This window comes from Corvus cornix, chromosome 3 (genome assembly GCF_000738735.6).
Source record: "Corvus cornix cornix isolate S_Up_H32 chromosome 3, ASM73873v5, whole genome shotgun sequence".
NCBI lineage: Eukaryota > Metazoa > Chordata > Aves > Passeriformes > Corvidae > Corvus > Corvus cornix.
In genome coordinates, this window is record NC_047056.1 from 114,167,185 (window position 1) to 114,194,436 (window position 27,252).

General features: G+C 65.9%; 1 protein-coding gene across 2 annotated transcripts; it reads left to right on the forward strand.

Moving 5' to 3' along the window:
* The first annotated feature begins 1,005 nt into the window (after positions 1–1,005).
* DNMT3A (DNA methyltransferase 3 alpha) lies at positions 1,006–27,241 on the forward strand. 2 transcript variants are annotated; one of them, XM_039568949.1, is made up of 21 exons: positions 1,006–1,108; positions 8,399–8,725; positions 11,208–11,254; positions 12,132–12,278; positions 16,055–16,270; positions 16,356–16,514; positions 16,591–16,698; positions 17,226–17,382; positions 17,581–17,733; positions 17,949–17,993; positions 18,411–18,490; positions 18,605–18,717; positions 20,856–21,039; positions 21,127–21,211; positions 21,464–21,609; positions 21,882–21,972; positions 22,101–22,249; positions 22,359–22,444; positions 22,919–22,988; positions 23,199–23,317; positions 23,392–27,241. In XM_039568949.1, the coding sequence occupies exons 3-21, from the start codon at positions 11,249–11,251 to the stop codon at positions 23,531–23,533; spliced, it is 2,256 nt and encodes a 751-aa protein (XP_039424883.1). In that variant the 5' UTR covers positions 1,006–1,108; positions 8,399–8,725; positions 11,208–11,248; the 3' UTR covers positions 23,534–27,241. The 2 variants fall into 2 exon arrangements, with proteins under 2 accessions (XP_039424883.1, XP_039424884.1); XM_039568950.1 differs by having other exon boundaries at positions 8,399–8,656.
* The last annotated feature ends 11 nt before the right edge of the window (positions 27,242–27,252 follow it).

Consider the following 27,252-nt stretch of genomic DNA (forward strand, 5'->3'; position numbering starts at 1 on the left):
ATGTTCCAGCTGCATCCCGACGCTGCAGCTGCCCCAGCTCAGAGGAACACGGGGCAGGAATGTGGCCAGGGCTGGCGCCCACCGGGGTGCAGAACCGCATGGCTGCAGCTGGATGCCGGCGCTGTCTGGCTGCCAGCCCCATCCCCTCCCTGGCCTCTCCCTCACCAGCCCCCCACCGGCCTCTCCTCCTTCCCTTGCTCCCCCTCCGTGGCCTCTTCCTGCTTGGCTGCTGCTGCCGGGACCTTCTGGGGCTCAGGTGAAACTGACCCCGCGCCGTGCCGGGGCCTCACACGCCCCTTGCCCCACTGCATCCTCCCGTGCCGCGGTGCCAGGCGCGGGACCCTGAGGGGGCACAGGGCCCCCCCCAGCACGCCGCGGTTCCTGGGTGCTGCCGCGGCCCCCGGCGCAGGAGCAGGTTCATTTCCCGGAGCTGCGGCCCTGCTCCGCCGCCATACCGGCACATGCGTGCTGCCGGCACCAGCGCTGGGCCACGGCACCAGGGACAGGCGCGGGGCGCTGCCAGCTGCTCTGGGGCACAGCGTGGTCCCCAAAGCAGGCAGCTGCCTGCTCCAAGGGCTCCTGATGCTGGCCCTTGTCCCCAGGGAGCCTCATGGCTGCCTGCAGGCCTGTGATGTGACGTGTCCACACAGCCCTTGCCGCATTCCATGATGCGGAGCCCCCGGCCCCGCGTGCGCAGGGCTTGGGGGTGGCAGCAGTGGGCACGTGCCCTGAGCCGGCTGTAGCACGGCAGGGTCACCTGCGGAGGTTCCCAGGCCTATGGTGGCCTGTGCCACAGCCCAAGTGTGGCGGGAGCAACTGCCACCCTTGTAAGTGTCCTGGTGCTGCTGGCCCGACGATGCCACAGTGCTGCCCCCGGGCCAGGCAGGCGCCCATCCCCTGCGGTGCCCATGGTGCCGGCGATCCCAGAGCCGAGCAGGAGCGGGAGCTGTGCCCATGCCCGGGCTGCCCGGCGGTGTAACCGTCCTCTCTGTGTCCGGCTCGCAGGGGAAGAGGAGCCTGAGGAGAACCGAGCAAGGAGGAGAAGCAGGAGCCGGGGACGCCCATGAGGAAAGCCGGGCGGCCCGGGCGGAAGCGCAAGCATGCCCAGGTGAGCCAGCAGGCGCCGGGGCCAGGTGGGTGGCGGCGGTGTCCCCCCGCGGGGCTGTCCTGCCCTGCGGCCGCATTGGTGGGAGACCTTGGCCTGGCCTGGCTGCCCTGAGTGCCAGGGCACCGAGCCAGAGGAGACCCGACAGCAGCAGGAGAGGGTGTCCCCTCCTGGCCCTCAGCACTGCCCCTCCCCACGGCCCCGGCAAGCCCTCCTGTGCCCGGTGGCACCATCCCGCTCCGTGTGGCTCTGCTCGAGGCCCCACTGTGCATTCGCTCCCTGCCTGGGCAGCCGGGACCCTGCTCCCCCACCCTGGGGCTGTTGGGCCCAGGGAGCAGTGCCCCGTGGCTCTGCCGGCCTCCCCGTCTCCTGCCACCCAGGCAATCCACCCAGCACGCCGGGTTCGCTCAGCTCTCGGCTGGATCACGGGCACCGTGCCCACTGGGGTCAGCTGTGGAGTCACAGGGTGCTCGGGGCTTTCGGGGCTGTGCTGGGACAGGACCCCCGGGGCTGAGGATACTCATGGCTTGGCCCTTCCGAGCCATGGTGTGCCCCAGCGCCACTGGGGAGCCACAGTGGCTCCCTCCTTGCAGGGTGGCCAGGTGGCACCTGGCTGCTGCCACGATGAACTCGGTGTGAGCAGAGGAGCAGGCTCCTCTGGATGCCCTCAGTCTCCCAGGCTCAGACAGTGTCCTCAGTCCTCATTCCCACAGGAGGGGACAGAGGGGTGACAAACAGGCCCAGGGTGATGAGTGGGCCAGGGGAACAAGCAGGGCCTGGGGGACAAACAGAGCTGAGGCACCTTCGCTCTTGGTTGCAAATCCTTTTTGGAGAAGTTTCTGGCAGCCAGAAGGGCTAATCCTGTTCTGGGACGTTTCAGGTCCCAGCTGCCTGTCCCGATGATCCCTGATCCCTTCCACCCTGGTGCCAGGGGCACGGGAAAAGCCGGGGCAGCGTCACCTGAGGCGAGCGGGTGCGCGGGGCTGGCCGGGCTGGGCTGTGCTGGCTGTGGCCCCAGGGGCGGGAGGAACGTGCCGGGGCGGGGGGAGCCGCCGCGGTGGAAGAACAATGCTGGGCACGGGAACAAGTGCAGAACGTCGTCAGGAACAGCCGGGGCCCGAGAGCCAGGAGGGGTCCGGCCAGCGGAGCCAGCAGCCCCAGGAACCCCCCGGCACGATGAAGGAATGGAAGCAGCGCCAGGGCGCCGGGCACATCCTGCCCTGAAGCTGGGTGCCCATCCCTGCGTGCTCCAACACACCTGCCCTGTGCCGATGCTGGTGCCACAGCTGGCCCTTGGGCCGGCAGCGCCCAGTGCCAGAGAGCAGAGCTGGCGTGGCCAGCCGCAGGCGCTGCCAGCAGGCCAGGGAAGCCCCTGCGGGTGTGAGCTACTAAAAAATATCCTGCTGTGGAGAGCCCGCTGCGCCAGGGGCACCGGAGCGGGGTGAGGGGGCTGGCACGTGGCATGGGCGCCAGGCTGGCTCTGTGGGTGCTGGGCCGGGGAGTCCCAGCACCCCGTTCCCAGGGTCCTGGTGGGCAGGCGTGTGGCCAGAGGGGCTGAGCACCCGCCTCGCCCCGTGCCTGGTCAGCGGTCTGAGAGGGCACGGGGTGCTGGAGAGGGAGCTGGCAGGGGGCTGGCTGGGCACGGCCCTGTGGGGAGGGTGTCATGGTACCAGTGAGCCGTGCCACACCGAGCTGTGCTGGGCTGAGCCATGCTGTCCTGTGGTGCACCGTGCCATGCTGAGCCACGCAGTGCCGAGCCATGCAGTGCCATGCCATGGCTCCAAGATCAGTGTCCCCAATCCCAGCTGTGCCTGGCAGAGGGATGCCCCTCAGCGGGTGGTGCTGTGGGTGACAGGGGCACCTTCCCCAGGCTGAGGTGGGCACGGGAGCCCCCAAGTGCCAACCCCCACCATCCGTCTTTGGGAGTGTCCGCAGTGTCACCCTGTGTCCCCAGGGCGGTGGGGAGGGCGCGGGGCCGTGCAGCCTCGCGGGCTCCTGGCAGAGCAGCCTCCTTGGCGGGGGCCCAGCCGAGGGGAGGGAGCGGGAGAAAGGCAGCGCTTGTTCCCAGGGCCCAGCAGACAGAGGAAGCGGGTGGGTGGGAGGGCAGGAAGGCTCCGCCGCCGGCCTTCTCAGGGATGCGGCATGGGCGCCGGAGCGGCCGGGAAGAGGACAGGCCACGGGGTGGGTCCTGGTCTCCCCTTCCCCTGCACCCCCCGGCCCAGTGTCTGAGTGGCAGCACCAGGACGTGCTGGTGGCACGGGGGGGCCTGGTGAGCTGGGGTCCGGTCCTGGCCCAGGTAGGGAATCTGGGGCACCAGGTCTGGCCAGGGCAGCTGTGGAGGGATCGGCAGCGGGTGTTGCCGGGGTGGGATGGATGGGGGCCGTGCCAGGGCTTACCGGCCGCGCTGCTGGGTGGGCTGTTTGTCCCTGTCCCGGCAGGACGTCATGTGAGGGGACACGGTGCCTGTCCTGTCCCATGTGCCCCATCCCAGGACCCTCCTGCCCAGCACGGCTTCTTGGCATTGTCCGGCAGCACTGCAGGCCCAGCGGCGACGGTCAGTCCCGGTGCCACTGCCAGAGCCTGGCAGCACCAAGGGGAGCCTGTGCCACTGTGTTCCCACCACCCCCACACCAGCTGAGCCCCCAGGGCCCATCCCAGTGAGGGGGTGGGCTGAGTTCCTGCAGCCTCCCCGAACCCCACAGCCACCCCAAAGCCCCGCAGCCACCCCGAGTCTCCCCCAGGCCCCCAAACCCCGCAGCCGTGCCTCCAGCAGCCCCGCGCGCCTGATCTGGAGCACATCCCCGGCCTTCCCGTTTCCTCCCGGGAAGCCCCACAGCCCCTGCGATTGTTCTCAGCACGGATGCGGCCCCAGGCAGAGGCGGGAGCGGGGCCAGGGGTGGCCGGGACCCCCATGAGCTGCACGGGGGGAGTGGCAGTCGGGGCCCCCTCAGGGCGGGCTGGTCCTGTCCTGCTCACTGTGGCACCAGCGGGGACTTTGTTCCCTGGCTTCCATCTTGCCCTGGTTCCAGCTCCCTGCACTGCTCCCAGGCCACACTGCGGTGTCCCCACTGCCAGCCCATACCACGGTGGGTGTCTGGCCCTCCCGGGGCTGCAGCGTCCCTTGGCCGGGCACACCGAGGTCCGGCCGTTGGCCTCTGAAAGCCCAGGTGTGCCCTCGTTCATGGACTGGCACCTCTGCCCTCCTGACGACACCAGTGTCCACTCAGGGGGCCGTGCCCTCCCTGGGGGCTGGGCCTGATGCAGCCAGGATGGGGAGAGCCACGGCCAGTCCTGCTGGACCCCCCTGAACCCCAACATCCCCTCGTCAGTGCCAGCACCTTCTCAGCCCTCCCTTCCCAGCTCCAGAGGAAGTGGCAGTGGCAGCCCTGGGGCCAGAGGGAGAGGAAGTGGCTGTGGGGCTGCGGCGGCTGCGTAGGGGAGCCTGATGGTGGGGACAGGGGTCACAGGACCCTGGGGCACGAATCCGGGGAACCTCGGGGAGGACAGGCTGCCTGTTGCCTGCCATCCCCCTGGAGCTTGTGCCTCAGCGTCGGCGGCCCTTCCCCACCCCTCCCTGGCGGGCAGCACTGTCAGCCCTGTGGCCCACGCCAGTCCCCCAGCAGTGCCATGTCCCCTCCCTGGACCCTGCCACCCAGCAGGCCATCGTGGGACCTGTACTTCACTGGGGACAGGCAGGAGGGTCCCCGTGGCCAACTGTGCACTATGCCACCCTGTCACCACACCGTGCCACCCTGTCACCACTCTATGCCACCCCAGCACCTTCCTGTGCTGCGGGAGGACGGGAGCAGCAGCACCTCAAGGTGTCTGTCTGTGGGTGCTCAGTGCCAGTGCTGGGGTGACACCAGGGTGGGCACCCTGTGCCCGTGGCAGCGTGCGGGGTGTCTGGGGAGGCCAGTGCCAGTGTCCGAGCGGCTCCACAGGGTTGGGGTGGTGAGGGCCAGTCCCAAGGGAAGGGGTGTCCCAGCACAGGGGAGTCTGCACCCCCCAGGAGGGCACCGAGTGGAGCAACAGCGGGGCTGGCCAGGCTGGGCACGCGGTGGTGGCTGCGCCCACCCTGCCAGGGCTGTGCCGGCGCCAGCTCTGCAGAGCCGCAGCAGCACTTTCACTCTCCCTGGCCACGGAAACCGCTGGGCTGGGCTGGGCCTCTCACTCTGACTCCTGCTCCCGGTGCTGAGCTGCGCTGTGCTGAGCTGTGCTGAGCTGAACCGAGCTGTGCCGAGCTGAACCAAGCTGTGCCGAGCTGTGCTGTGCTGAACCGAGCTGTGCCGAGCTGAACCAAGCTGTGCCAAGCTGTGCTGAGCTGTGCCAAGCTGTGCCAAGCTGAACCAAGCTGTGCCGAGCTGTGCCAAGCTGTGCTGTGCTGAACCGAGCTGTGCCGAGCTGTGCTGTGCTGTGCTGAACTGAGCTGTGCCAAGCTGTGCTGTGCTGAACCGAGCTGTGCTGAGCTGTGCTGTGCTGAACCGAGTTGTGCTGTGCCAAGCTGTGCCGAGCTGAACTGAGCTGTGCCGAGCTGTGCCGAGCTGTGCTGAGCTGTGCTGTGCTGAACCGAGCTGTGCCAAGCTGAACCAAGCTGTGCCAAGCTGTGCTGTGCTGAGCTGTGCTGTGCTGAGCTGTGCTGAGCTGATCTGAGCTGTGCTGTGCCGAGCTGTGCCGAGCTGTGCCGAGCTGTGCTGAGCTGTGCTGAGCTGTGCTGTGCTGAGCTGTGCTGAGCTGATCTGAGCTGTGCTGTGCCGAGCTGTGCCGAGCTGTGCCGAGCTGTGCTGAGCTGTGCTGAGCTGTGCTGTGCTGAGCTGTGCTGAGCTGATCTGAGCTGTGCTGAGCTGTGCTGTGCTGAGCTGTGCCAAGCTGTTTTGAGCTGTGCCGAGCTGTGCCGAGCTGTGCTGAGCTGTGCCATGCTGAACTGAGCTGTGCCGAGCTGTGCCGAGCTGTGCTGTGCTGTGCTGAACCGAGCTGTGCTGAACTGAGCTGTCCCAAGCTGTTTTGAGCTGTGCCGAGCTGAACCAAGCTGTGCCGAGCTGTGCCGAGCTGTGCCATAGAGCTGCCCAGGCTGGCTGCATGGCAGGGTGCCATGATGCTGCCCCAACCCTATGGCCGTGTCCCACGCTTGGCACTGTTTGTGCTGGGGCTCGTGCCAGGGCTGGCACACGCGAGCGCTGGCACAGCCACCCCGGAGCCCACACTCGGGCTCTGTCCCTGCCCTGTCACTGCGCCCAGCACTGGGGACAGCGACACGTGTCCTGCACTGCTGGTACTGCCTGTCACACCTGTCACACACCTGTCACACACACACTTGTCACACACACACACACCTGTCACACATACACCTGTCACACACCTGTCACACACACCTGTCACACACATCTGTCACACACTTGTCACAGACACCTGTCACACACCTGTCACACACACACCTGTCACACCCACACTTGTCACACACCTGTCACACACACACACCTGTCACACACACATACCTGTCACACACTTGTCACACACACACCTGTCACACACTTGTCACACACACCTGTCACACACCTGTCACACACACACCTGTCACACACACACACCTGTCACACCCACACTTGTCACACACCTGTCACACACCTGTCACACACCCACACCTGTCACACACACACACACCTGCCACAGACACTCCTGTCACACACCTGTCACACACCCACTGTCACACACACACACCTGTCACACACCTGTCACACACACCTGTCACACACACGCCTATCACACACACACCTGTCACACACCTGTCACACCCACACCTGTCACACACAAACACCTGTCACACACACACACCTGTCACACACACACACCTGCCACAGACACACCTGTCACACACCTGTCACACACACCTGTCACACACTTGTCACACACCTGTCACACACCTGTCACACACACCTGTCACACACTTGTCACACACACACCTGTCACACACCTGTCACAGACACACCTGTCACACACACACACCTGTCACACACCTGTCACACACACCTGTCACACACCTGTCACAGACACACCTGTCACACACACCTGTCACACACACACACACCTGTCACACACACACCTGTCACACACACACACCTCTGTCACACACACCTGTCACACACACACACCTGTCACACACACACACACCTGTCACACACACCTGTCACACACACACACACCTCTGTCGTCACACACACCTGTCACGCACACACCTCTGTCACACACACCTGTCACACACACACACCTGTCACACACACACACCTCTGTCACACACACCTGTCACACACACCTGTCACACACACACCTGTCACACACACACACCTGTCACACACACACACCTCTGTCACACACACCTGTCACACACACACCTGTCACACACACACACACCTGTCACACACACCTGTCACGCACACACCTCTGTCACACACACCTGTCACACACACACACCTGTCACACACACACCTGCACATGTATGTGTCATGAGGTTATCACAGGGCCTGGCCCTGCCTCTCCCTTACACATGCCCCTGTCCCATGTGCCCATGCCAGCAGGGATGGGCCACACCAAGGGCCCCCTTGCTGTCCCCTTGCTGTCCTCTCACAGGCGTGCCAGGCAGGACGGGCAGTGCCCACAGGGGACTGGGCACCCGGGGCACATCCCAGCGTGTTGTGGTCCGGATGGCACCACCGCACCATGTCCCGCTCCCCAGGGTGTTGTGGCACCCTGTTCTGGAGGTGTCATGGCCCAGTGTCATTCTCCTGCAGCCGTTGTGGTGCTGTGTCCTGATCCTCGTGGTGTGTCACCTTTTGTTACGGTCCTGAGGATGTCACAGCATTTTGTCGTTGTCCCAAAGGTATCTTGTCACCCTGTCCATGTCCTGAGGGTGCTGTGTTGTTGTGTCATGGTCTGACAGTGTTGCTGTCACGTGTCCTGGCCCTGAGCAGGTCATGGAAATGTGTCCTGGTCCCCGAGGATGTCACACACCTGTATGTTCTGGTCCTGAGAGTGCCATGGTGGAGTGTCCTGGTCCTCAGGGTCACACAGCAGTGTGTCCTGGTCATGAGGGTGTCACATCCATGTGTCCTGGCCCTGAGGGTGCTGTGACACCGTGTCCTGGTCCCAAGGGTCCCCTCGTGTCCTGGTCCCAAGGGTCCCCTTGGCAGGCAGCGGCAGCCGCCACACCTGGGATGCAGGAGGTGGGACTTGGACTTTCCAGCGCAATGTGCTGCTGTCCCCCCCGCCAGCACCAACCGCAGCTCCTTCCCCTCCTCTCAGCAGGTGGAAAGCAGTGACACCCCCCAAAGACATCGCGGCCGTCCCCAAGTGCCCCCCCGCCCCGCCCGGAGGCCAGTCCCGCCGAGCCGCTGCCCAACGGGGACGTGGAGGGGGACGCAGAGGAGGCCGCCGAGAGCCCCAAGGGCGGCCGGGCCGAGGAGGACGAGACGGAGAGTCTGCCGGACGGAGAGACGGGCCGGGTGCTGGAGAACGGCCGCTGCACCCCCAAGGAGGGCCTGGACGCCCCAGCCGATGAGGGTGAGCTGGCCCCTTCCGACCCCCAGAAGAAACGCGGGAGGAGGAAACTCCTGGAGGCCACAGAGAAAAGTAAGAGCTCAGCGTTGGGGGCTCCCTGCTGCAGGGCCCAGCCCCCCAGGGACCCGCGGCCCCACCGTCCTCCTCTGCAGGGGCTCTGGGCTGGGCAGTGCTGCCGCAGGAGGAGGAGGAGGAGGAGGAAGGGCTGAGCCCCTCCATGCCATGCGGGGTTTGGGGGTGGGGGCAGCAGGTCGGAGTGGGGGGCTGTGCCCGCATGCTCATCCCAGCCCCCATCATCGCCTTTCCTGACAGCAGGAACAGGGATGCCTGTCCTTGTGCTCGGTGCCCCCTGGTGCCAGCGTATCCCTGCCCACCTGTGACACCTCCCTGGCACCTGTGACTCCCCACGGCAGCCCTGCCCGTGCTGGGGCCATGGGGCCACGGTGCCACAGTGCCCAGGAGGTGCGGCTCTGGTGCAGGCAGGGCAGAGGGGTCAGCGCCGCGCTGAGGGTCAGTCCCAGCACCCAGCTGGGGCACAGCTAAGCACAGGGGGTCCCAGGGGTCCCGGGCATTTCTGGGCCACATCAGGAGGTGCCCAGGTAGTGCAGGCACCCCGTAGTGCCGGGCCCAGCGCTAGCTCCCCAGGACAAGAGGGACACAGACAAGCTGGGGAGAGCCCGCCGAGCTCCCTGCGATACTGCAGGACTGGAGCGTCTCTGCTGGGGTAAGGCTGAGGGAGCTGCGGCTGCTCAGCCCGGAGCAGAGCAGGGCTGCACGGCTGTGACACCTCTGGGGAGGGGTCTGGGGGTGAGCCCAGCACTCCCGGGGTGCCCAGAGATGGGACCAGAGGCCACGGCACAGGCTGGACCCTCGAGGGTCCCTCTGGACCTCAGGACACTCTGGACCTCGGGGCACCCTTCTCAGCATTCCCAGCTCTGACACTTGGGCCTTCCAGACTGGAATCATCACAGAGAGTGCCTGGCCATGCCGAGCCAGTGCTGGTGCCCAGGAAGGGCCAGGGTGGACAGGGGAAAGCTGGGGTGAAGTTGGAAGGGGCTGGGATGGCTGAAGCAGGCAGGGGTGGCTGAGGCAGGCAGGGATGGAGTTGGAAGAGGCAGGGATGGATGGATGGATGGATGGATGGATGGATGGATGGATGGATAGATGGATGGATGGATGGATGAGCCGCACGCTGCAGATGCTGCCGCAGTCACGAGGCGCAGCCGCGGGAGCGCCGCAGCCGCGGTCGGGGGGAGCAGGGAGGGCCGCGGCCGTGGGGGCCGCCCCAGCGCGGCTGCTGCGCGGCCGAGGGCAGCCGGACACCGGTGTGGGTGCGGGGCCGGCCGGGTGTGGTGCCGAAGCGCTTCCTGGTGGTCCCCAGGAGGGCGCAGGGGGCGGTGGCGCTGCTGGGAGCTCGCCCCCCCCCCGCCATTTCCAGCGCTCCAGCCGTGCCCATGCCGGGGTCACCGGCAGCACCGGCACCTTCGAGCGCCAGGCTCGGGTCCTGCCGGACCCTCCCCTGCTCCTCCCGGGATCCCGCGCCTGGGGTGAGCCGCAGCCACGGGAAATCCCCACTTCAGTCAGTGCCCCCCCAGTTTGACCAGTCCCAGTGACAGAGGGGACCAGCATCTCAGAACAGGCCAGGCCCCCTCTCTCGTGCCTCAGTTTCCCCACCTGAGATCCCTGAGGCTGCAGGCAGCCCTGGGATGGGATGCCTGGGCATACCTGGAGTACACACACACTCCTGTTCCCAGCATGGAGCTGGAAAGCTCCTGTCCCCCAGTGTCCCCCACCATCCCAGTGACCTACAGTGTCCCACACTATCCTGCAATGTCCCCCCTTGTCTCCAGAGTCTCCCTTGCTCCCCCATGTCCCCTGCTGTCTCCCAGCACTCAGAGCTCTTGGCCGCTCTCCTACTCGGGTCTTGCTGCTTTGGGGGGCTCCAGCTGCCAAGGGGGGCTGAATCCCCATGTGCCAGCTGTGTGGTACCGTCCCGGTGTCACACAGGGCTGGGGCCACCCCAGGGTCTGTGCCAGGGTGCCCAGTGCCCAGCAGCCAGGGTGAAGTGCTGAGGGATGCCCGCAGTGGGTGGGAGCCCCGCTCTGCACCCAGCAGTGCCCCCCGCTCCCCAGCCGCCGCTCCCCTGGCCCCCAGCGGTTCTCACCCCCTGAAACACCGGGGGTTATTTTTAGCCACTTTCCTGGCAGCGCCTCGGCACGACCTGCGGCGCGGATGTGCCGAGAGCACAGGAAGCAGCGGGGCTGCGCCGCTTCCCCTGCCCGCCCAGGGGGGGGGTCACTGCCCCGGACCCCCAAACCCCGCCGGGGCAGGAGCAGCAGCTGCATCCTAGAAGCAGCACCCACCCAGAGCAGGCCCGGGCCCTGTGTGTGAGCCAGGGGGGCCCGGCCCGGCACGGGGTGGCCCCTGGACAGGCTGGGTGGGCCCTGTCTCCCCCGTGGAGTCCTGGGTGGGCCCCATCGCCCTGCGGGGTCCCAGCCCCGCAGCCCCGCGCCAATGCCGGCTGATGGACGGCCTTTCTCTGTTCTGTGTGCAGGCAAGGACGAGAAGGAGGAAAACAACTTTGACACCCTGAAAATGGAGGCAAGTATGGCCTGGGGCTGGACCCTGCAAGGCTGCGCCCAGGAGATGGGCAGAGCCCACCCCAGGAGACGGGCACGGCCCCACACCCCACCAGGCAACGCGGTGCTCCTCGTGCCCACGGGCACCATCTCTCCCTGCTCCCTCGGCACCGGTGGCCATGGGGGAGCAGCAGGGCCCATGTTCCCACAGGATGGGGGTCTTGGGCTCCTGCACCATGACACAGCCAGACCCTGGGCAGCACCTGTTGCTGTGCTGGGGACCAGGATGTGCTGGGTCAGTGACCCGCCTTCCAGCCCTGCATGGGGTGGTGCCTGCCCAGGCTGACCCCTCACCTCCCACAGTGCCCTCAGTTTCCTGGGCACAGCGTGTTGGATCTGCTTTGGGGTGGATCCATGCTGGGATGGTGCCAGTGGTGCCCACCAAGGTGCAGCTGGATGTGGTGTGGTGCCATGGCATCCAGGTCCTTGAATCCCAGACTGGTTTGGGCTGGAAGAGACCTCGAAGTTCATCCCTGGGCAGGGACACCTTCCACTATCCCAGGGTGCTCCAAGCTGTGTCCAGTTTGCTCTGGAACACTCCCAGGGATCCAGGGACAGCCACAGCTTCTCTGGGCAACCTGTGCCAGGGCCTCCCCACCCTCACAGGGAAGAATTTCTCCCCAGTATCCAATCTCTGGACACCAGGTCCTGGTGCACACAGGGGCCAGGCCATGTTCATGTGCACGTGTGCCCAGGCAGGCGGTGCCCCCCTTGCCCGTCTCCCCACGCACACGCCCCAGGGCAGCTCTGCTGTGTCCCCCCGCTGTCCCCAAGCCCAGACTGTGGCTCCCCCGCGCTGCCACGGCGGTGCCCTGACCCCTCTCTCTCTGTCGGCACAGGGCTCGCGCGGGCGGCTCCGTGGCGGGCTGGGCTGGGAGTCGAGCCTGCGGCAGCGGCCAATGCAGCGGCACACCTTCCAGGCCGGGGACCCCTACTACATCAGCAAGAGGAAGCGGGACGAGTGGCTGGCGCGCTGGAAGCGGGAGGTGAGGCTGGCAGTGGCGGGTGTGGGCACCGCAAGGCTCCCACAGCGAGCACAATGGCATTGGTGGCAAAGCCTGGGCTGGGGCTGACTGAGGGACAGTCGGCGCACGCAGGGGGCTCGGGTGGGCACACGGGGCCTTGGGGCTGGCCAAAAGGGTGGAAAGGGTGCTCCTGCTGCTGGTGGTGTCACTGCCCCGCTGGCACCTGGGTCTGGCCCCACAGCCACGGCTCCGCTCCTCTCCCCTGTGCCCCCAGGCCCACCCTCGCTCGGGGCCAGCGTGTGCAGCCGCGGGCAGCGGGGCCCCATCCTTCTCCCGCGGGATGCGCCGCCCGTTCCTGCTGGTTTCCTGGGGAACCAGCATGTGACTCGTGGCGGGAGCCTGGCGCAGGCATGGGGTGGCTGTGGTGCCAGCAGCTGCTTGTGGGCAGCAGGGACGGGGGCTCTGTGGGTGCCCTGAGGTCCCCATCACACCCCCTCACCCCATTCTCGGCATTGCCCCCCACTGCCAGCAGGTCTCCCTGGCATGTGTCCCCTTGTGCCACCTCCTTGGCACTATTTATAACTCTGCTGCCAAGCACCCTCATGCTGGCACTCAGAGGGACAATGGAGCCTGGCACAGCCAGGGCATCCCACTGGGCATGGTTGGCATGGCCAGGCCATGCCGTGGGGCACAGGGCATGGCTGATACAGCCACAGTGTCCCCATGGGACACAGGGCACAGCTGGTACATTTACAATGTCCCCCCAGGGCACAGGGCATGACCCCCTCCCTCCTCCTGGGAGGGGTCCCCAGGCACTGCCCCCATGCCCATCTCGCCAGACCGGAGCCCTTTGGCACTGGCAAGTTCCTCTCGATGGAGCTCCCCAAACCATGCAGGTCCCCAAACCATGAGGGCTTCCAAGCCTGTCATTGGTCACTTCTGGGCCATGATTTTGGGGAGCAGAGCTGGCTGGTGGCCCAGTGACCATTCACAGCTTCCCCCATCCCTGGCTGGTGCTGGTGCTCTGTGCCACCCACCGCCCATGTCCCAGTTTGGGGACACTCCCCACTGTCTGTCCCAGCTGGGGTCACCGGCCCCACTACAGTGGGCACAGGGACAACCCAGCCCCCTCCAGCCTTCCCTCCTCTTCCTCATCCCTTCAGCCTCTGAGGGGTGCAGCTGGCGTGGTGACAGGGACACCCAGGGCCAGTGTGGTGACAGGGACACCCAGGGCAGGCGCTGGCCCCCTCATGTCCATGCTGGGACCCCTCAGGCTGGGACCCCCCCACCCTGTGCCAGGTGTGGAGATGGGGATGGAGATGGGATGGGTTTGGGATGAAGAAGGAGATGGGGATGAGGCAAAGGATGAAGGTGGGAATGGGATGGGGATGAGGCAAGAACAGTGGATGGGGATGGAAGGCAATGGAGTGGCGATGGAATGAGGAAGATGATAAAGATGGAGATGGGGATGGGATAAAGATGCAGAGGGAGATGAGGAGGGGGGTGGGGCAAAGACAGGGAATGGGGTGGAATGGGGATGGGGGTGGGGGTGGGGGTGGGAATGCAGGTGGAATGAAGATGGAGATGAGGGTGGGCGTGAGGCAAGGACGGGGACTGGGGATGGAGTTGATGAGGGTGGGGGTGGACGGGGCTGGCAGAGCTGCCGGTGGCCCCAGGGCAGGGATCGGTTGGGACAATTGTCCAGCGGTGATATCCAGACGATGTCCCTTAACGACCGGCGATGGGACATTTCCTGTCCCCCCGGGCAGAGCAGGGCCCCGGTGGGACCAGCGCTAGATGGGGGGGGGACACGAGGTCCTGCTGTGACCCTCCCCCAGGACACTCGGGGTGTCACCCACCCCGTGTCCTCTGGCCCAGGCCCACTCGTGTCCCCAAACACCCCAGGTCCCCAAAGCAGCTTTCCTGCTTTGGCACGGCCGAGCTGCAGGAAAGTCCCTGCTGTCACCCCACTGTCACCTGGGGGGGCACAGACCGGGTGATGCCGCCCCGCTGCCACCCGGGGGGCACCTAGAGGGTGGTATTGGGGCACCACCATGGGGTCTCAGGGTCTCTTGGGGTCCCTCCGGATCCCGGGACGAGGTGGTGGCCTGGCGTGGCAGGGCAGGGGTCCCCGGGGTGGCACCACCCACCCCTTTGTCCCTCTCTGCACACAAAGGGGTCCCGGAGCCACCGCGCCGTGGGACCCCCGGGACACTGGGGATCCCCGGGGACCCCGCGGGCTGGCAGGGGGCAGGGCCTGTGCTGGGTGCAGGGACCCCTGAGCGTGCCCCGTCCGTACCGGGCTTAACCGGGGCAGCGGGGCAGCCCCGCACCAGTGTCTGTACTGGGTGGAACTGGGCCGTGTGGTACCAGACGAGTGTCTGCGCGGGGCTGAACCGGGCAATGTGACCGCGGACCGGTGTCCGTGCTGGGCCGAACTGGTGCAGCGGGGCCGCTGCCAGCGCGGAGCCCCCCCAGTCCCCAACTGGTGGCACTGGGGACACTGGTGCGGGGGCGGGGGCGGCTCCAGCCGTGCGGGGCGAGGCCCCCGGGGCGCCGCCGCCCCCGCCCGTCCCGGCGCTCCGCACAAAGGCCGGGGGGCCGCGGCCCCGGGACAAAAGGCGGCGGGAGCGGCCCCGCGGCGTGAGGCGCAGCCCAGCCCGGACCGCAGCACGGCCGCGGGCTCGTGAGTACCGGGAGGGACGGGCCGGGACCGGGGCACCGGCGGGACAGCGGGGCTGGAGCGAGAAGCACCGGGACCGGGGCCGAGACCGGGAGGACACCGGGCAAGCGGGACCGGGGCCGGGCTGAACCGCTCGGGGCCGTTCGGCTCCGTTTGGTTCCGTGCCGGGAGTCCGCTCGGCTGCGTTCGGTTCTGCTCGGCACCGTTCGGTTCTCCTCGTGTCCGTCCCGGGAAAGCCTCTCGGCTCCGTTCGGTTCTTCTCGGGACCCCTCGGATCCGTCCCGGAGGCCGCTCGGCTGCGTTCGTTCTTCTCGGGTCCGTTCGGCTCCGTTCGGTTCTTCCCGATCCTTTCGGTTCTGCTCGGTCCCTTCGGTTTCGCTCTGTTCCCTTCGGGTCCGGCCCGGGCACCGTCCGGGTCTCTTCGGCTCCTCTCGGTTACTTCGATTCTGCTCGGGTCCTTTCGGTTCCGTTCGGTTCCACTCGGGCCCCTTCGGTTCCGGTCCGGCCCGTGCCCCCGCCGCGCCCCCCCCCACCCCCCCGCCGCAGCCAACCAGCCGGGCCGGGAGGCACCACGTGACCCGGAGCCCAGACAAAGGGCCGCCGGGCTGACCCGCACCGGCCCGGCCGGCTCCGCGCGTTCCGGCTCCGCGCGTTCCGGCCCGGGCCCGGCCGGTGCCCGCGGGTACGTGACCGGGTCCGGGGCCGGGACCACCGCGGGCCGGAGCGTCCGCACCGCGCGGGGAGCTTCGGCCGGGAACGGGGGGACCCGGAGAGGGTGACATGGTCCGGGATGAGCTCCGAGGGTCCCGGGATGAGTACAGAGGGTACCGGGCTGGGCTCTGGGGGTCACGGAATGATTGCGGGGCTTCCTGGGATGGCCCGGGGCTCCCGGGATAAGCTCTGGGGGACGGGGGTCACGAGGGGGCGGCTGAGGCAGGAGACCCCGGCCCCAGGCCCCGCGGGGGGTGCTGGCGGCTGGGCCGGGGGTTCCCTCGGGCCTCGGGGGCTGCCGGGCGCGGGTCGGGGCCGGTGCGGGCCCGGGCCCGGGGTGATGCCCGGACACCCCGCCGCGTCCCCGCGGGGCCGGTGGCCATGCGCTGCCCTCTCCCCGCAGGCGGAGAAGAAGGCCAAGGTGATCGCCGTGATGAACGTGGTGGAGGAGCCGGCGCGGGCCGAGGCGCAGAAGGAGGAGGAGGCCAGCCCGCCGCCCGCCCCGCAGCAGCCCACCGACCCCGCCTCGCCCAGCGTGGCCACCACGCCGGAGCCGGCCGTGGCCGACGCCGGCGACAAGAACACCTCAAAATCCGCCGACGACGAGCCCGAGTACGAGGTGAGGGCAGGGCCGGGCGGACCGGGGGCGCTGCGGGGCCAGACCCTCGTGCGACCGCCCTGACCCCCGTGTCCCTCCCCCGCAGGACGGGCGCGGGTTCGGCATCGGCGAGCTGGTGTGGGGCAAGCTGCGCGGCTTCTCGTGGTGGCCCGGCCGCATCGTGTCCTGGTGGATGACCGGCCGGAGCCGCGCGGCCGAGGGCACCCGCTGGGTCATGTGGTTCGGCGACGGCAAGTTCTCGGTGGTAAGCGGTGCCCGGGGGGCCGGGGGGTGGCAGCGCCCCTCCCCCAGGTGTCCCCATGGCTGCGTCCTGTCCCCAGGTGTGCGTGGAGAAGCTGTTGCCCCTGAGCTCCTTTGCCAGCGCCTTCCACCAGGCCACCTACAACAAGCAGCCCATGTACCGCAAGGCCATCTACGAGGTGCTGCAGGTGAGCAGGGACGCCAGGGACATCCGAGGTGCAGTGAGTCCATCCGTGGAAGAAGCAGCTGCCTCTCCACCCTGCCAGGACCCGGCCCTGCCTCCCCTCCTGCCACATGGAGGTCTCTTAAAAGGCTAAAGGGGTCCGGGGGACCCCCGAAGGGCTTTTGTGGTGTACTCTCTAAGGAGACTTCAGGGGTGTCTGGGAATCACTTGTCCCAGTCAGGAGTGTGGGGGGGTCTGGGGAGGAGGTCAGGAACTTTGGGGGTTTCTGGGGGGCTGCTGCAGTCCCTGTGGGGGGTGCTGGGGGGTCCTTGCCTTTCAGGGCATCTCTCAGCACTGCTGGGAAGGGTCTCTTGTGGGGTGATCCTGGCTTTGGGGGTTCTCAGCAGAGCTGGGGGTCTCTTGTGGAGGTTCCTGACCACGTTGGTCCCCCTGAGGCTGGGGCCTGCCTGGTTGGGCAGTGCGGGAGCAGCCAGGGGGCCTGAGGATGGGAACCCCCGTGTGGGGGGTGGGTGACACCTGCACCCCCGGCAGGTGGCCAGCAGTCGGGCCGGGAAGATCTTCCCTGCGTGCCCTGAGAACGACGAGACGGACACATCCAAGGTGGTGGAGATCCAGAACAAGCAGATGATCGAGTGGGCCCTGGGTGGCTTCCAGCCCTCCGGCCCCAAGGGGCTGGAGCCCCCCGAAGGTGAGCGGGGGCGCAGGCCCTGTGTGGGGTGGGGACCCGCCCGGGGTACTGGGGGACACTCGCCATCAGCTCCAGCGTCACCGGGGTGGGACGGGCCTGGGCAGGGCAGGTGCTGTGGGGCTGGGAGGGGACCCTGGGGGGGGATCCTGGTGATGGGACCTGATGGGGGAACTCCGCTGACGAGCCCTGGTCCCGCAGAGGAGCGGAACCCCTACAAAGAAGTTTACACGGAGATGTGGGTCGAGCCCGAAGCAGCCGCCTACGCACCGCCCCCACCCGCCAAAAAACCCCGGAAAAGCACAACCCAGGAGAAGCCCAAGGTCAAGGAGATCATCGACGAGCGAACCCGAGGTACCAGGGGGCTGGGGATGTCCCCACGCCCACCACTCCTCTCTCGGGGGGTTGCTTTGGCCATGCTCACTTGGGGGTGGGGGGGACAAGAGCTGCTCCAGGCCAGGCCCCCTTCTCCCTCGGGGTCCTTCCTTCCCGGGGAGTCCCTCCCTTCACCCCCAGCCATGAGGGGACCTGGCTGGGGCCAGGCCCCGCTGACGCCCCTCTTCCCCCAGAGCGGCTGGTGTACGAGGTCCGGCAGAAGTGCAGGAACATTGAAGGTGAGTGTGGGGCCAGGGCACCTCCTGCACCCAGGAGGTGGGGTGGGGGTCCATCCCTGCCTGGGCAACTCAGGATAGAGGGGGCCTGCAGGGGTGTGGGGGCAGCTCAGGGGAAGAAGGCCAGGCTTGTCCCACCCTCACCCTGGCTGGCAGCAGGGACAGCAGCTGTGATGTGGCAGTGGCCCACCCTGGATGGTGGCAGGGACCCTCAGGACACTGCCTGGGGCTGTGGGGGCTGTTGGGGTACGGGGTGGGGCTGGGGACAGTGGGAGTCCTGCCTGCTGCTTCCAGGGTTGGTCCCCAGCTCTGGTGTAACCCAGCATGGGGGTGAGTGTGTTCTGGGGACTGCAGGACAGGGGTCGGGGTGTCCCCACACTGCAGTGGGGTGCCAGGGTGATGTCTCCCCTTCTCCCCCAGACATCTGCATCTCCTGTGGGAGCCTCAACGTGACCCTAGAGCACCCTCTGTTCATCGGGGGGATGTGCCAAAACTGCAAGGTATGGTGCGGTGCCGGGCCAGGGGCCACGGCCTGGGGGTCTCAGAGGATGCCTGACCCTGTCCCAGGGTCCCCAGTGTCCCCGGGGCCGCAGTGACACCCTGGCTGTCCCCAGAACTGCTTTTTGGAGTGCGCGTACCAGTACGACGACGACGGGTACCAGTCCTACTGCACCATCTGCTGTGGCGGCCGTGAGGTCCTCATGTGTGGCAACAACAACTGCTGCAGGTGCGGGGCCGGGGGCTTCGGGGGCCACGGGGCTGCAGGTGCGGGGCCGGGGGCTTCGGGGGCCACGGGGCTGCAGGTGCGGGGCCGGGGGGCTTCGGGGGCCACGGGGCTGCTGTGCAACCAGGGAGCTTCCATTGGTGCCCAGTTCTGTCTGGCATGGGGCTGCGGAGGTTTTGGTGTTGCCATGTTCCTGCCATGTGGTTTTGCTGAGGGCGGTCCTGGTGTGGGACTGGGGGGTTTTGGTGATGTCCCAGTCTCAGGAAGGCACTGGGAAGGTTTGGTGATGCCACAGTCTTGGCGTGGGAGTTCGGTGGTGCCAGTCCTGGTTTGTGGCTGAGTTGTTTTGGCAGTGCTGTGGCCTGTGGCACAGGAGCAGGCGGGTATGGTGATGCCAGACCTGGCACGAGACTGGGAGGTTCTGGTGCTGCCGCTGTCCCAGTGTCAGGCTTTGATGTTCCAGTCCTGGCATGAGTCTGGGTAGGATTTGGTGGTGCCACGGTCCCACCATGGTCAGTGATGCCAGTCCTGGTGTGAGACGGAGGTTCTCGCGATGCCAGGTCCTGGCATGGGAATTTGGTGATGTCAGTTAAGGAAACTCCCCAGTCTGAGCACTCCTGATGCTCCCGGGCTGTCCCGCTCGCAGTGCCAGAGGCTGTCACTGCTGGGGCCAGAGCCCCTTCGCAGCGGCGGCTCCAGTGGCTCCCCACAGCCCCACTCCCAGTCAGACCCTGCCTCCTCACCCGTCCCAGCCCGGCTTTCCAGTGGCAGTTTCCGATGTTCTGTTCGGTGAAGCCATTTATTCCTGGCACAGAAATAGAAACACAGCCCGAGCTGGTACCTCCAAGGAGGGATCCCAACAAAAGAACCCCTCAATTTTATCCCCTCAGTCTACAAGTCTCACTCACTGTTCCTCCAGTGTCCTCAGCTCCCGCCCCTCTCCGTGTCCATCCAGCTGGCTGGCAGCATCTCTCTTTATCTCCTTTGTTACGTTATCCCAACTCTGTGTCCACTCACCTGCCTGAGTCACCCTTCCTCATCCCACGGCTGGGGCTCCAGCCAGAGCTCAACCTCTGCAGCTCAGTCTGCATTTCAGACCCACTACCTGGGCCGGATTTATTCCTCAACACCAGTCTGGGATGTTTTGTGATGCTTCGGTCCTCATGTGGAGTTGGAGAGGTTTTGGTGGTGCCACAGGCCTGGCATGGAAATCAGGTGCTGCCAGTCCTAGTGTAGGAATTCGGTGATGCCAATCCTGGTTTGGGGCTGGGAGGATTTATGATGTCCCAGTGCAGGACTGGAAGGATTTTCATGGTGCCGTGTTCCTGCCATGGGCTGTTGATGATGCCAGTCCTGGTTTGGGACTGGGATGTTTTAATGATGCCACAGTCCCAGTGTGTCAGGTTGGGAGGTTTTGGTAATGTCCTGGTGTGGGATTCTGGGAGTTTTGGCAATGCCCCAGTCCTGCCAGGATGGAGCTGGAAAGTCCTGGTGATGCCGCAGTCCTGGTGTGGGAATTGAGTGATGCCAGTTGTGGTTTGAGACGGGGAGGTTTTGGTGGTGCCCTGGCCCTGGTTTGTGGGGGTGGGGGAAGTTTTGGTAATGCCCCAGACTGGAGATGCCGTGGTCCTGCCATGGAGTTTTGGGTGATGCCAGTCCAGGTGCAGGGCTTCGGAGGTTTTGGCAGTGCCAGGATCCTGTAGGGCTGGAAGAGGTCCTGGCAATGCTCCAGTGCTGCTGTGGAGCTCGGTAGTTCCAGCGATGTCCCAGTTCTGGTGTGGGACTGAGGTGTTGGTGTTGAGGTTTTTGGTGATGCCACAGTCCTGCCTTGGGGTTTTGGGTGATGCCAGTTCTGGTTTGGGGCTGGGGAGGTTTTGGTGGTGCCCCAGCCCTGGCATGAGTCTGGGGAGGTTTTGGTGATGCCATGGTCCTGCTGTAGGGCTGGGGCAAGCTTTGGCAGTGCCCCAGTCCCAGCATAGAGCTGGGAAATGCCGGTGGGCTCAGACCAGGGTGTGCGTGGGCAGGTCTGTGGGACCCCGTGTGGGTGGTGCCCCAGTCATGGTGTGGGGCTGGGTAGATCCTGGTGGTGTCACCGCCCTGGCACGAGCCCCCCTGCTGACCCTGGCTCCCACCCGTGCCAGGTGCTTCTGCGTGGAGTGTGTGGACCTGCTGGTGGGCCCGGGGGCAGCGCAGGCGGCCATCAAGGAGGACCCCTGGAACTGCTACATGTGCGGCCATAAGGGGGTCTACGGGCTGCTGCGGCGGCGGGAGGACTGGCCCTCGCGCCTCCAGATGTTCTTCGCCAACAACCATGACCAGGAGTTTGTGAGTTCCCCCTCCCTGCTGACCCCCAGGCCCCTCCTCGCTGACCCCCAGCACGCTCCCTGCTGACCCCATCCCTGTGGCTCCCAGGACCCACCGAAGGTGTACCCACCGGTGCCGGCTGAGAAGAGGAAGCCCATCCGGGTGCTCTCACTCTTTGACGGCATCGCCACAGGTGGGTGGGGGTCCCTGGCCCCGTGGCCCCCCCCATGGTGTGTGTGGGATTGGATTACTGGGGTGGGAGCAGCCGGCACAGTGGGCAGATCTGTGGGACCCCACGTGGGTGTCCCCCGTGGGCAGCCCCCATTGTCTTTTCCCCACCCCAGGGGTCCCCACGAGAGGGGAGCGGGGAAGGGGGGTGGGACAGGTGGGGACAGGGCTGGGGGCCATTGTGCGTGCGCATGGCCCACCCCCCTGGCTCCCGCAGGCCTGCTGGTGCTGAAGGACCTGGGCATCCAGGTGGACAGGTACATCGCTTCCGAGGTGTGCGAGGACTCCATCACCGTGGGCATGGTGAGGCACCAGGGCAAGATCATGTACGTCGGGGACGTCCGCAATGTCACCCAGAAACACGTAGGTGTCCCGTCCTGCCCCTCGGCCTCCTGACCCCCTCCCTGCCGGCACCGCGACCCCCAACGCCCCCAAGGCTGCCAGAGCTCCAGGAGCATTTGGGCAACACTCAGGCCCAGGGTGGGAGTGTCAGGGTGTCCTGTGCAGGGGCAGGAGTAGGACTCAATGATCCTGGTGGGTCCCTTCCCACTCGGGGAGCTCGGCCACCGTCATCCCCGTGTCCCCCAGGCTGTGGCAGCGCCCGGCTCACCCGGGGTCTCCTCTCCCTCTTGCAGATACAGGAGTGGGGCCCCTTTGACCTGGTGATTGGGGGGAGCCCCTGCAACGACCTGTCCATCGTCAACCCGGCCAGGAAGGGGCTCTACGGTAGGAGGGGGCTGGGGCTCCACAGGGGTGGGTCTGGACCCCACTGCTGGCCCCCCAGAGCTGACACAGCCCCCCAGGGCTGACAGAGACCCCCAGCCCTTACCCCAGCCCCTCCTCTCTCCTCCCAGAGGGCACTGGGCGCCTCTTCTTTGAGTTCTACCGCCTGCTCCATGAAGCCCGGCCCAAGGAGGGCGACGACCGGCCCTTCTTCTGGCTCTTTGAGAACGTGGTGGCAATGGGGGTGAGCGACAAGAGGGACATCTCGCGCTTCCTGGAGGTTAGTGCCTGCCTGGGTTCACCCCCCTCCATCCCTGGGCACCCCAGGTCCTGCCCCACAGCGAGGGGCTGCCCAGCCCCACTGACCTTTCCTGCTCTCCCTCCCTTAGTCCAATCCCGTCATGATTGATGCCAAAGAAGTGTCTGCAGCACACCGGGCACGGTACTTCTGGGGAAACCTGCCCGGCATGAACAGGTTGGTGAGAGCAGCCCAAAGCTGAGCCCCTGACCTGGCTCTGGGAGGGTGGGCTGCACTCCTGGGTCTTCCCTTGGCCCAGATGTGGTTCTGGGGGTCCCCTGACCCTGGTCAGTGCTGGGCAAGAGCAGGAGTGTCACAAAGAGGTGACGGCACACCCTAGAAACCCATGGTGGCACCTCCATGGGGGTGGCTGGTCCTGTCCCAGCTCTCTTGTGCTGGAGAGGTGGCACTAAGCTGTCCTTTGTGTCCCTCTTGGATGTTGGCTGTGGTGGCCCACAGCTAGTGGCCGCGGATGGGCTCCCACAGGAATTGGCTGCTTCTTGCTCATCACCTGCCACAGACCCCCAAAACAGCCGTGGCCACCTTGTGACCCCCACAAACCCCAGATGGAGACCTGCCCTGCACCCACGGTGGGGGGACAGTATGGGGACACAGCGCTGCCACCCCCTGCCCACCATCTCTCCCCCCCAGGCCGCTCGCATCCACCGTCAATGATAAGCTGGAGCTGCAGGAGTGCCTGGAGCATGGCAGGATAGCAAAGGTCAGCCAGGGGTGGGTGCTGAGGGGCTGAGCGGGTGCCTGAAGGGACAGGAGGAGGGTTCCAGTGCTGTCACAGCAGTCCCAGGCTCCCTGGGTGGGGGTCTTGTAAGGGGGAGGAGGGATCAGCGGTGGCTGCCAGGGTGGGAGTTATCCTCCCAGCGTGCTGGGGGCTCCATCCCACCCCAGCCTGACCAGCCTGTGCCTCTTGCAGTTCAGCAAAGTGCGAACCATCACCACTCGCTCCAACTCCATCAAGCAGGGCAAGGACCAGCACTTCCCCGTGTTCATGAACGAGAAGGAGGACATCCTGTGGTGCACGGAGATGGAGAGGTACCGCGGGCGCCGGGGCAGCCGCACCGGGTCCTGCCCGCACCCCTGACCCCTCCCCATCCCGTGTCCCACAGGGTCTTCGGCTTCCCCGTGCACTACACGGACGTGTCCAACATGAGCCGCCTGGCCCGGCAGAGACTGCTCGGCAGGTCCTGGAGCGTGCCGGTGATCCGCCACCTCTTCGCGCCCCTGAAGGAATACTTTGCCTGCGTTTAGAGATGGGCAGGAACTGGTCACACGGAGCGAGTCGGAAACAAACCCATCCACGCCAAGAGAAGTGAACACATGGAATGAGAGAAGAGTCAGCACCCAGAAGAGAGACGGGATTTCGCAGCCCGACAGGAACCCAGCACACGTCTCCCCGAGCGAAAGGGGTCGGTGTCCTCTCCTGAATTTCCAAGGGTCAGCTTTAGCCTATTGAAAAACAAACAAAAACCACAAAAAGCAAACAAACAACGAAAACGGCAAAAAGAAAAACGAAACGGAAAAGAAAAAAAAAAAAGAAAAAGAAAAGAAACCAAAACCATTTTTTTTGGGTAACCTTTTAATTTTCCGCTCTTTTCTGGCTGGGTTTTCCTGTCGGTTCGGTTTCCACTTCTCGGAGCAGCGGGCGAGACGAGATGCCGTCGCCAGTGCCGCTCTCGGAGAGGGGGAAACGGCAGCGGGAAAGCCCAGTCGGGAGGGAGGCGGAGGTGAAGGAGACCCGCTCTGCTCCGAGACCCGCTCCGAGACCACTCCGCTCCGTCCGCGCCAGCGCCTGGCCGGCCCGGCCCCGGCTCCGGCAGCGCTCGGCGGCTCCAGCGCCCGGCGGCTGAGCCTCGCTCTGTTCCACCAGCACCGCTCTCCGGTGACATGGAGCCAACCCGGCAGGGAGGCCGGGAACACACACACCACACACACACCTTTTCTACAGTATTTTGGGTGCCTACCACACGGAAACCTTGAAGAGTGCAGATCCTAGAAGCCGCTGTTACCTCTTGTTTACAGTTTATATATATATGATAGATATGAGATATAGATATATATATATATAAAAGGTACTGTTACTACTGTACAACCTGACTTCATAATGGTGCTTTACACAGCGGGGTGAGTCGAGACATCAGCTTCCACGTTGCCTTACGTGCCGGGCCTTTCCGAGCGAGCGGCAGGGCCGGGGCGGCCGGGCGGAAGCGTCTCCATCCCGAGTCATGCAATAACCTTTTTCTGTCCCAAACGGAAGCGCCTCGGCGGTGCCCCCCTGCCCCGCCGGCGTCACTCCACAGCGTACTGGTGCTCTTCTGCGTACGTGGCGTCCGGCAGAGCCGGTGCTGGGTGTCCTCCGGCGCCCCGGAAGCAGCAGGGGGGTCCTGCCCCCTGTCCATGCCCGTTGCCACGGGCACTGCCCACCGGGGCGGCGCGGGGCACGGTGCTGTGGACAGGCTCTCGCCGAGGGCGGTGGCGGGGACGCCAGCAGGGCAGGGGGGACAGAGCGGTGCCGGAGCGCGGCCGGGGCGTTTCCGGCATGGCACGGGGATGGCTGTTGGTCCCGGACCCTGGTGCTACATCCGCGGGGCCGGGCTGGTGGCAGGAGGGTGATGCCCCGGTGAGCCAGGATGGGACCCCGGCAGTGTCACCACGGCCACTGGGCCATCACTCCCCTGCCCACGCATGGTTTGGAGCGAGCGTGTCCCCTCGGTGCCCCGTGTGGGGTGGCCGCGTGCCCCGCTGGGGGCTGGCGGGTGCCCGCGGGGACACCGCGGTGGTGGCGGCGGCAGTGTCGGTGTCGGGCAGCCCCGGCCGCAGGCGCCGGGAGCCGCGGTGTGAGCGGAGCGCGGGCAGGTGCTGGCAGTGCGGTGGATGGTGCTACTGGTCTGGCGGCTGTGGTGCCGCGGGGTCCGGCCCGGTGCAGCCCCGGTGCCCGCGGGGTGGCCGGACCCGGTGGGGCAGGGACTGGTGCTAGGGCGCGGGGAGGCTCCCGGAGGGTCTCGGCCCGTCGCTGTCTCTTCTCTAACTGTGAAAGGTGCGGGTTCTGGGCGCCGCGCTCGCTGCGGGGTGCTGGCTAATGGCAGTGAGCCGCGGCCTGGGCGTTCTGAGGTGCTGGGACCGACGGCGGCGGGGCTGGCGAGGGGCGGCCGTGGGGCCCCCCCACCTCCCCTCCCTCCTGGTGCTACCAGGGGCTTGGGGGCCCCTCTGGGTGCGGGGGGCGCGGGGAGCTGAGCCGGCGCGGGCGGCTGCGGTGGGGGCACCGCGGGGCCCAGCTTTGCCGGGGAGCGAAGGTGACGAGGCGGGACGGCGCCGGCCCCGGGCTTGGGCTCCTGCCCGCTCCTGGGGCCGGATGGCACAGGATGGCACAGGGCCGCTGCACCGGGCACAGGTCCTGCCTGCTACTCTGTGAGCCTGCACGGCCCCACAATCCTGTCTGTGGGGCTGGCATGGCCCCAGGTGTCCTGTGTGGAGCACGGTGGGCACTGTGGGTCCTGCATGGTCCTGCAGCACTGCTGCAGGTCCTGCATGGCTCTGGGCCACCGGCTGTGGGTCCTGTATGGATCCACGGTGCTGGCTGTGGGTCCTGCACAGCCCCACAGATCTGGGTGCAAGTGCTGCAAGCCCTGCAGTGCTGCTTGCAGGCCCTGCGTGGCCTCGCCGTGGCAAACACGGGTCCTGCATGGCCCCGCAGCATCATTTGCGGGTTCTGCATGGCCCCGTGGCACTGGGTGCTGATCCTCCATGGCCTTGAGGTGCTGGGTGCTGGTCCTGCACGGCCCTGCAACGTTGTTGGCAGGTCCTGCATGGCTCTGTGGCACTGGGTGCTGACCCTGCGTGGTCCTGCAGCTCCAGGTGCTGATCCTGCACAACCCTGTGGCTCTGGGTGCTGACCCTGCGTGGCCCTGCAGCTCCGGGTGCTGGTGCTGCTCCATCCTGTGGCACTGTTGGCAGGTTCTGCATGGTCACATGCTGGGTTTGGGGGTCCCAGCGGGCCCCTGGGGCCACCCCGGCCCAGCCCAGCCCTGCAGCGCTTCCTGGGACCCCCTTGGCCCTGCTGCACCTTCGGGGGGCTGGGTCCCAGCAGGTGCTGTGGCGCGGGGGCTGGCCCGGCACGGTGTTGGCACAGCCCAGGCGGTGCCGGTGCCGGTGCTGGTGGGAAGCAGGTTCCTGCTGGGAACAGGTGCCGGCGGCGGTGGGGACCGTGGGGATGCCTGGGGCAAGAGTTCAGTTTTTAACGTACCCGACTCACGTCTTTTTTTAAAAACAACCAGATAAATTCTGTTGCACAGCCCTAGATGAAAACTCAAAACAACAAAGAAAGGCCGAAATTCCTTAAGATCCGCCGAGGGAGTGGGGACAAACACGGTGCTAAAACATTTTATTAAAAATATATATTGTTAAATTAAGTCTGCTGTCTGGACAATGACTGTTTTGTTTCTCGTAGTGGAGTTTCAAAGAGCACTATTATTTTACTCTTATATATTATTATTAAAAAAAAAAACAAAAAAGAAAAAGGCATTTTAACTTTGTACTTGAAAACTAAACGAGAGATTTCATGTGTTTTAGCCTAGACATTGAAGTAGCTGACGCTTAACTATTTGTGGGAATCATGTACTCATCATCCCGAGGACTACGCGCGTAGAGCTGGTACCCTCCTTCCTCCCTTTGATTTGGCTCCGCCGCCACATTCCCGGCGCCACCGCGGCCACCCCGGCTGCTCTCCCTCCCCTTTTCCTACCCCAAGCCCGAACCCCCTGGTTTATTTTCTACTTCTCTCTCGGTTCGTTGCCCCTGTTTTTTGTTGGTTTGTTTTTTTAGGGTCGCTTCTCTATTTATTGCCGCTGAACTGTGCATTTCACGGCCGGAGGTGCCGCGGGCACCCGGCGCTGTTGTATCTGTGTGAGTATTGCTCGTGACATAGCTGTTCTGAACTAATAAAGGTCAATGCGTGCAGCAGATGTAGAAAG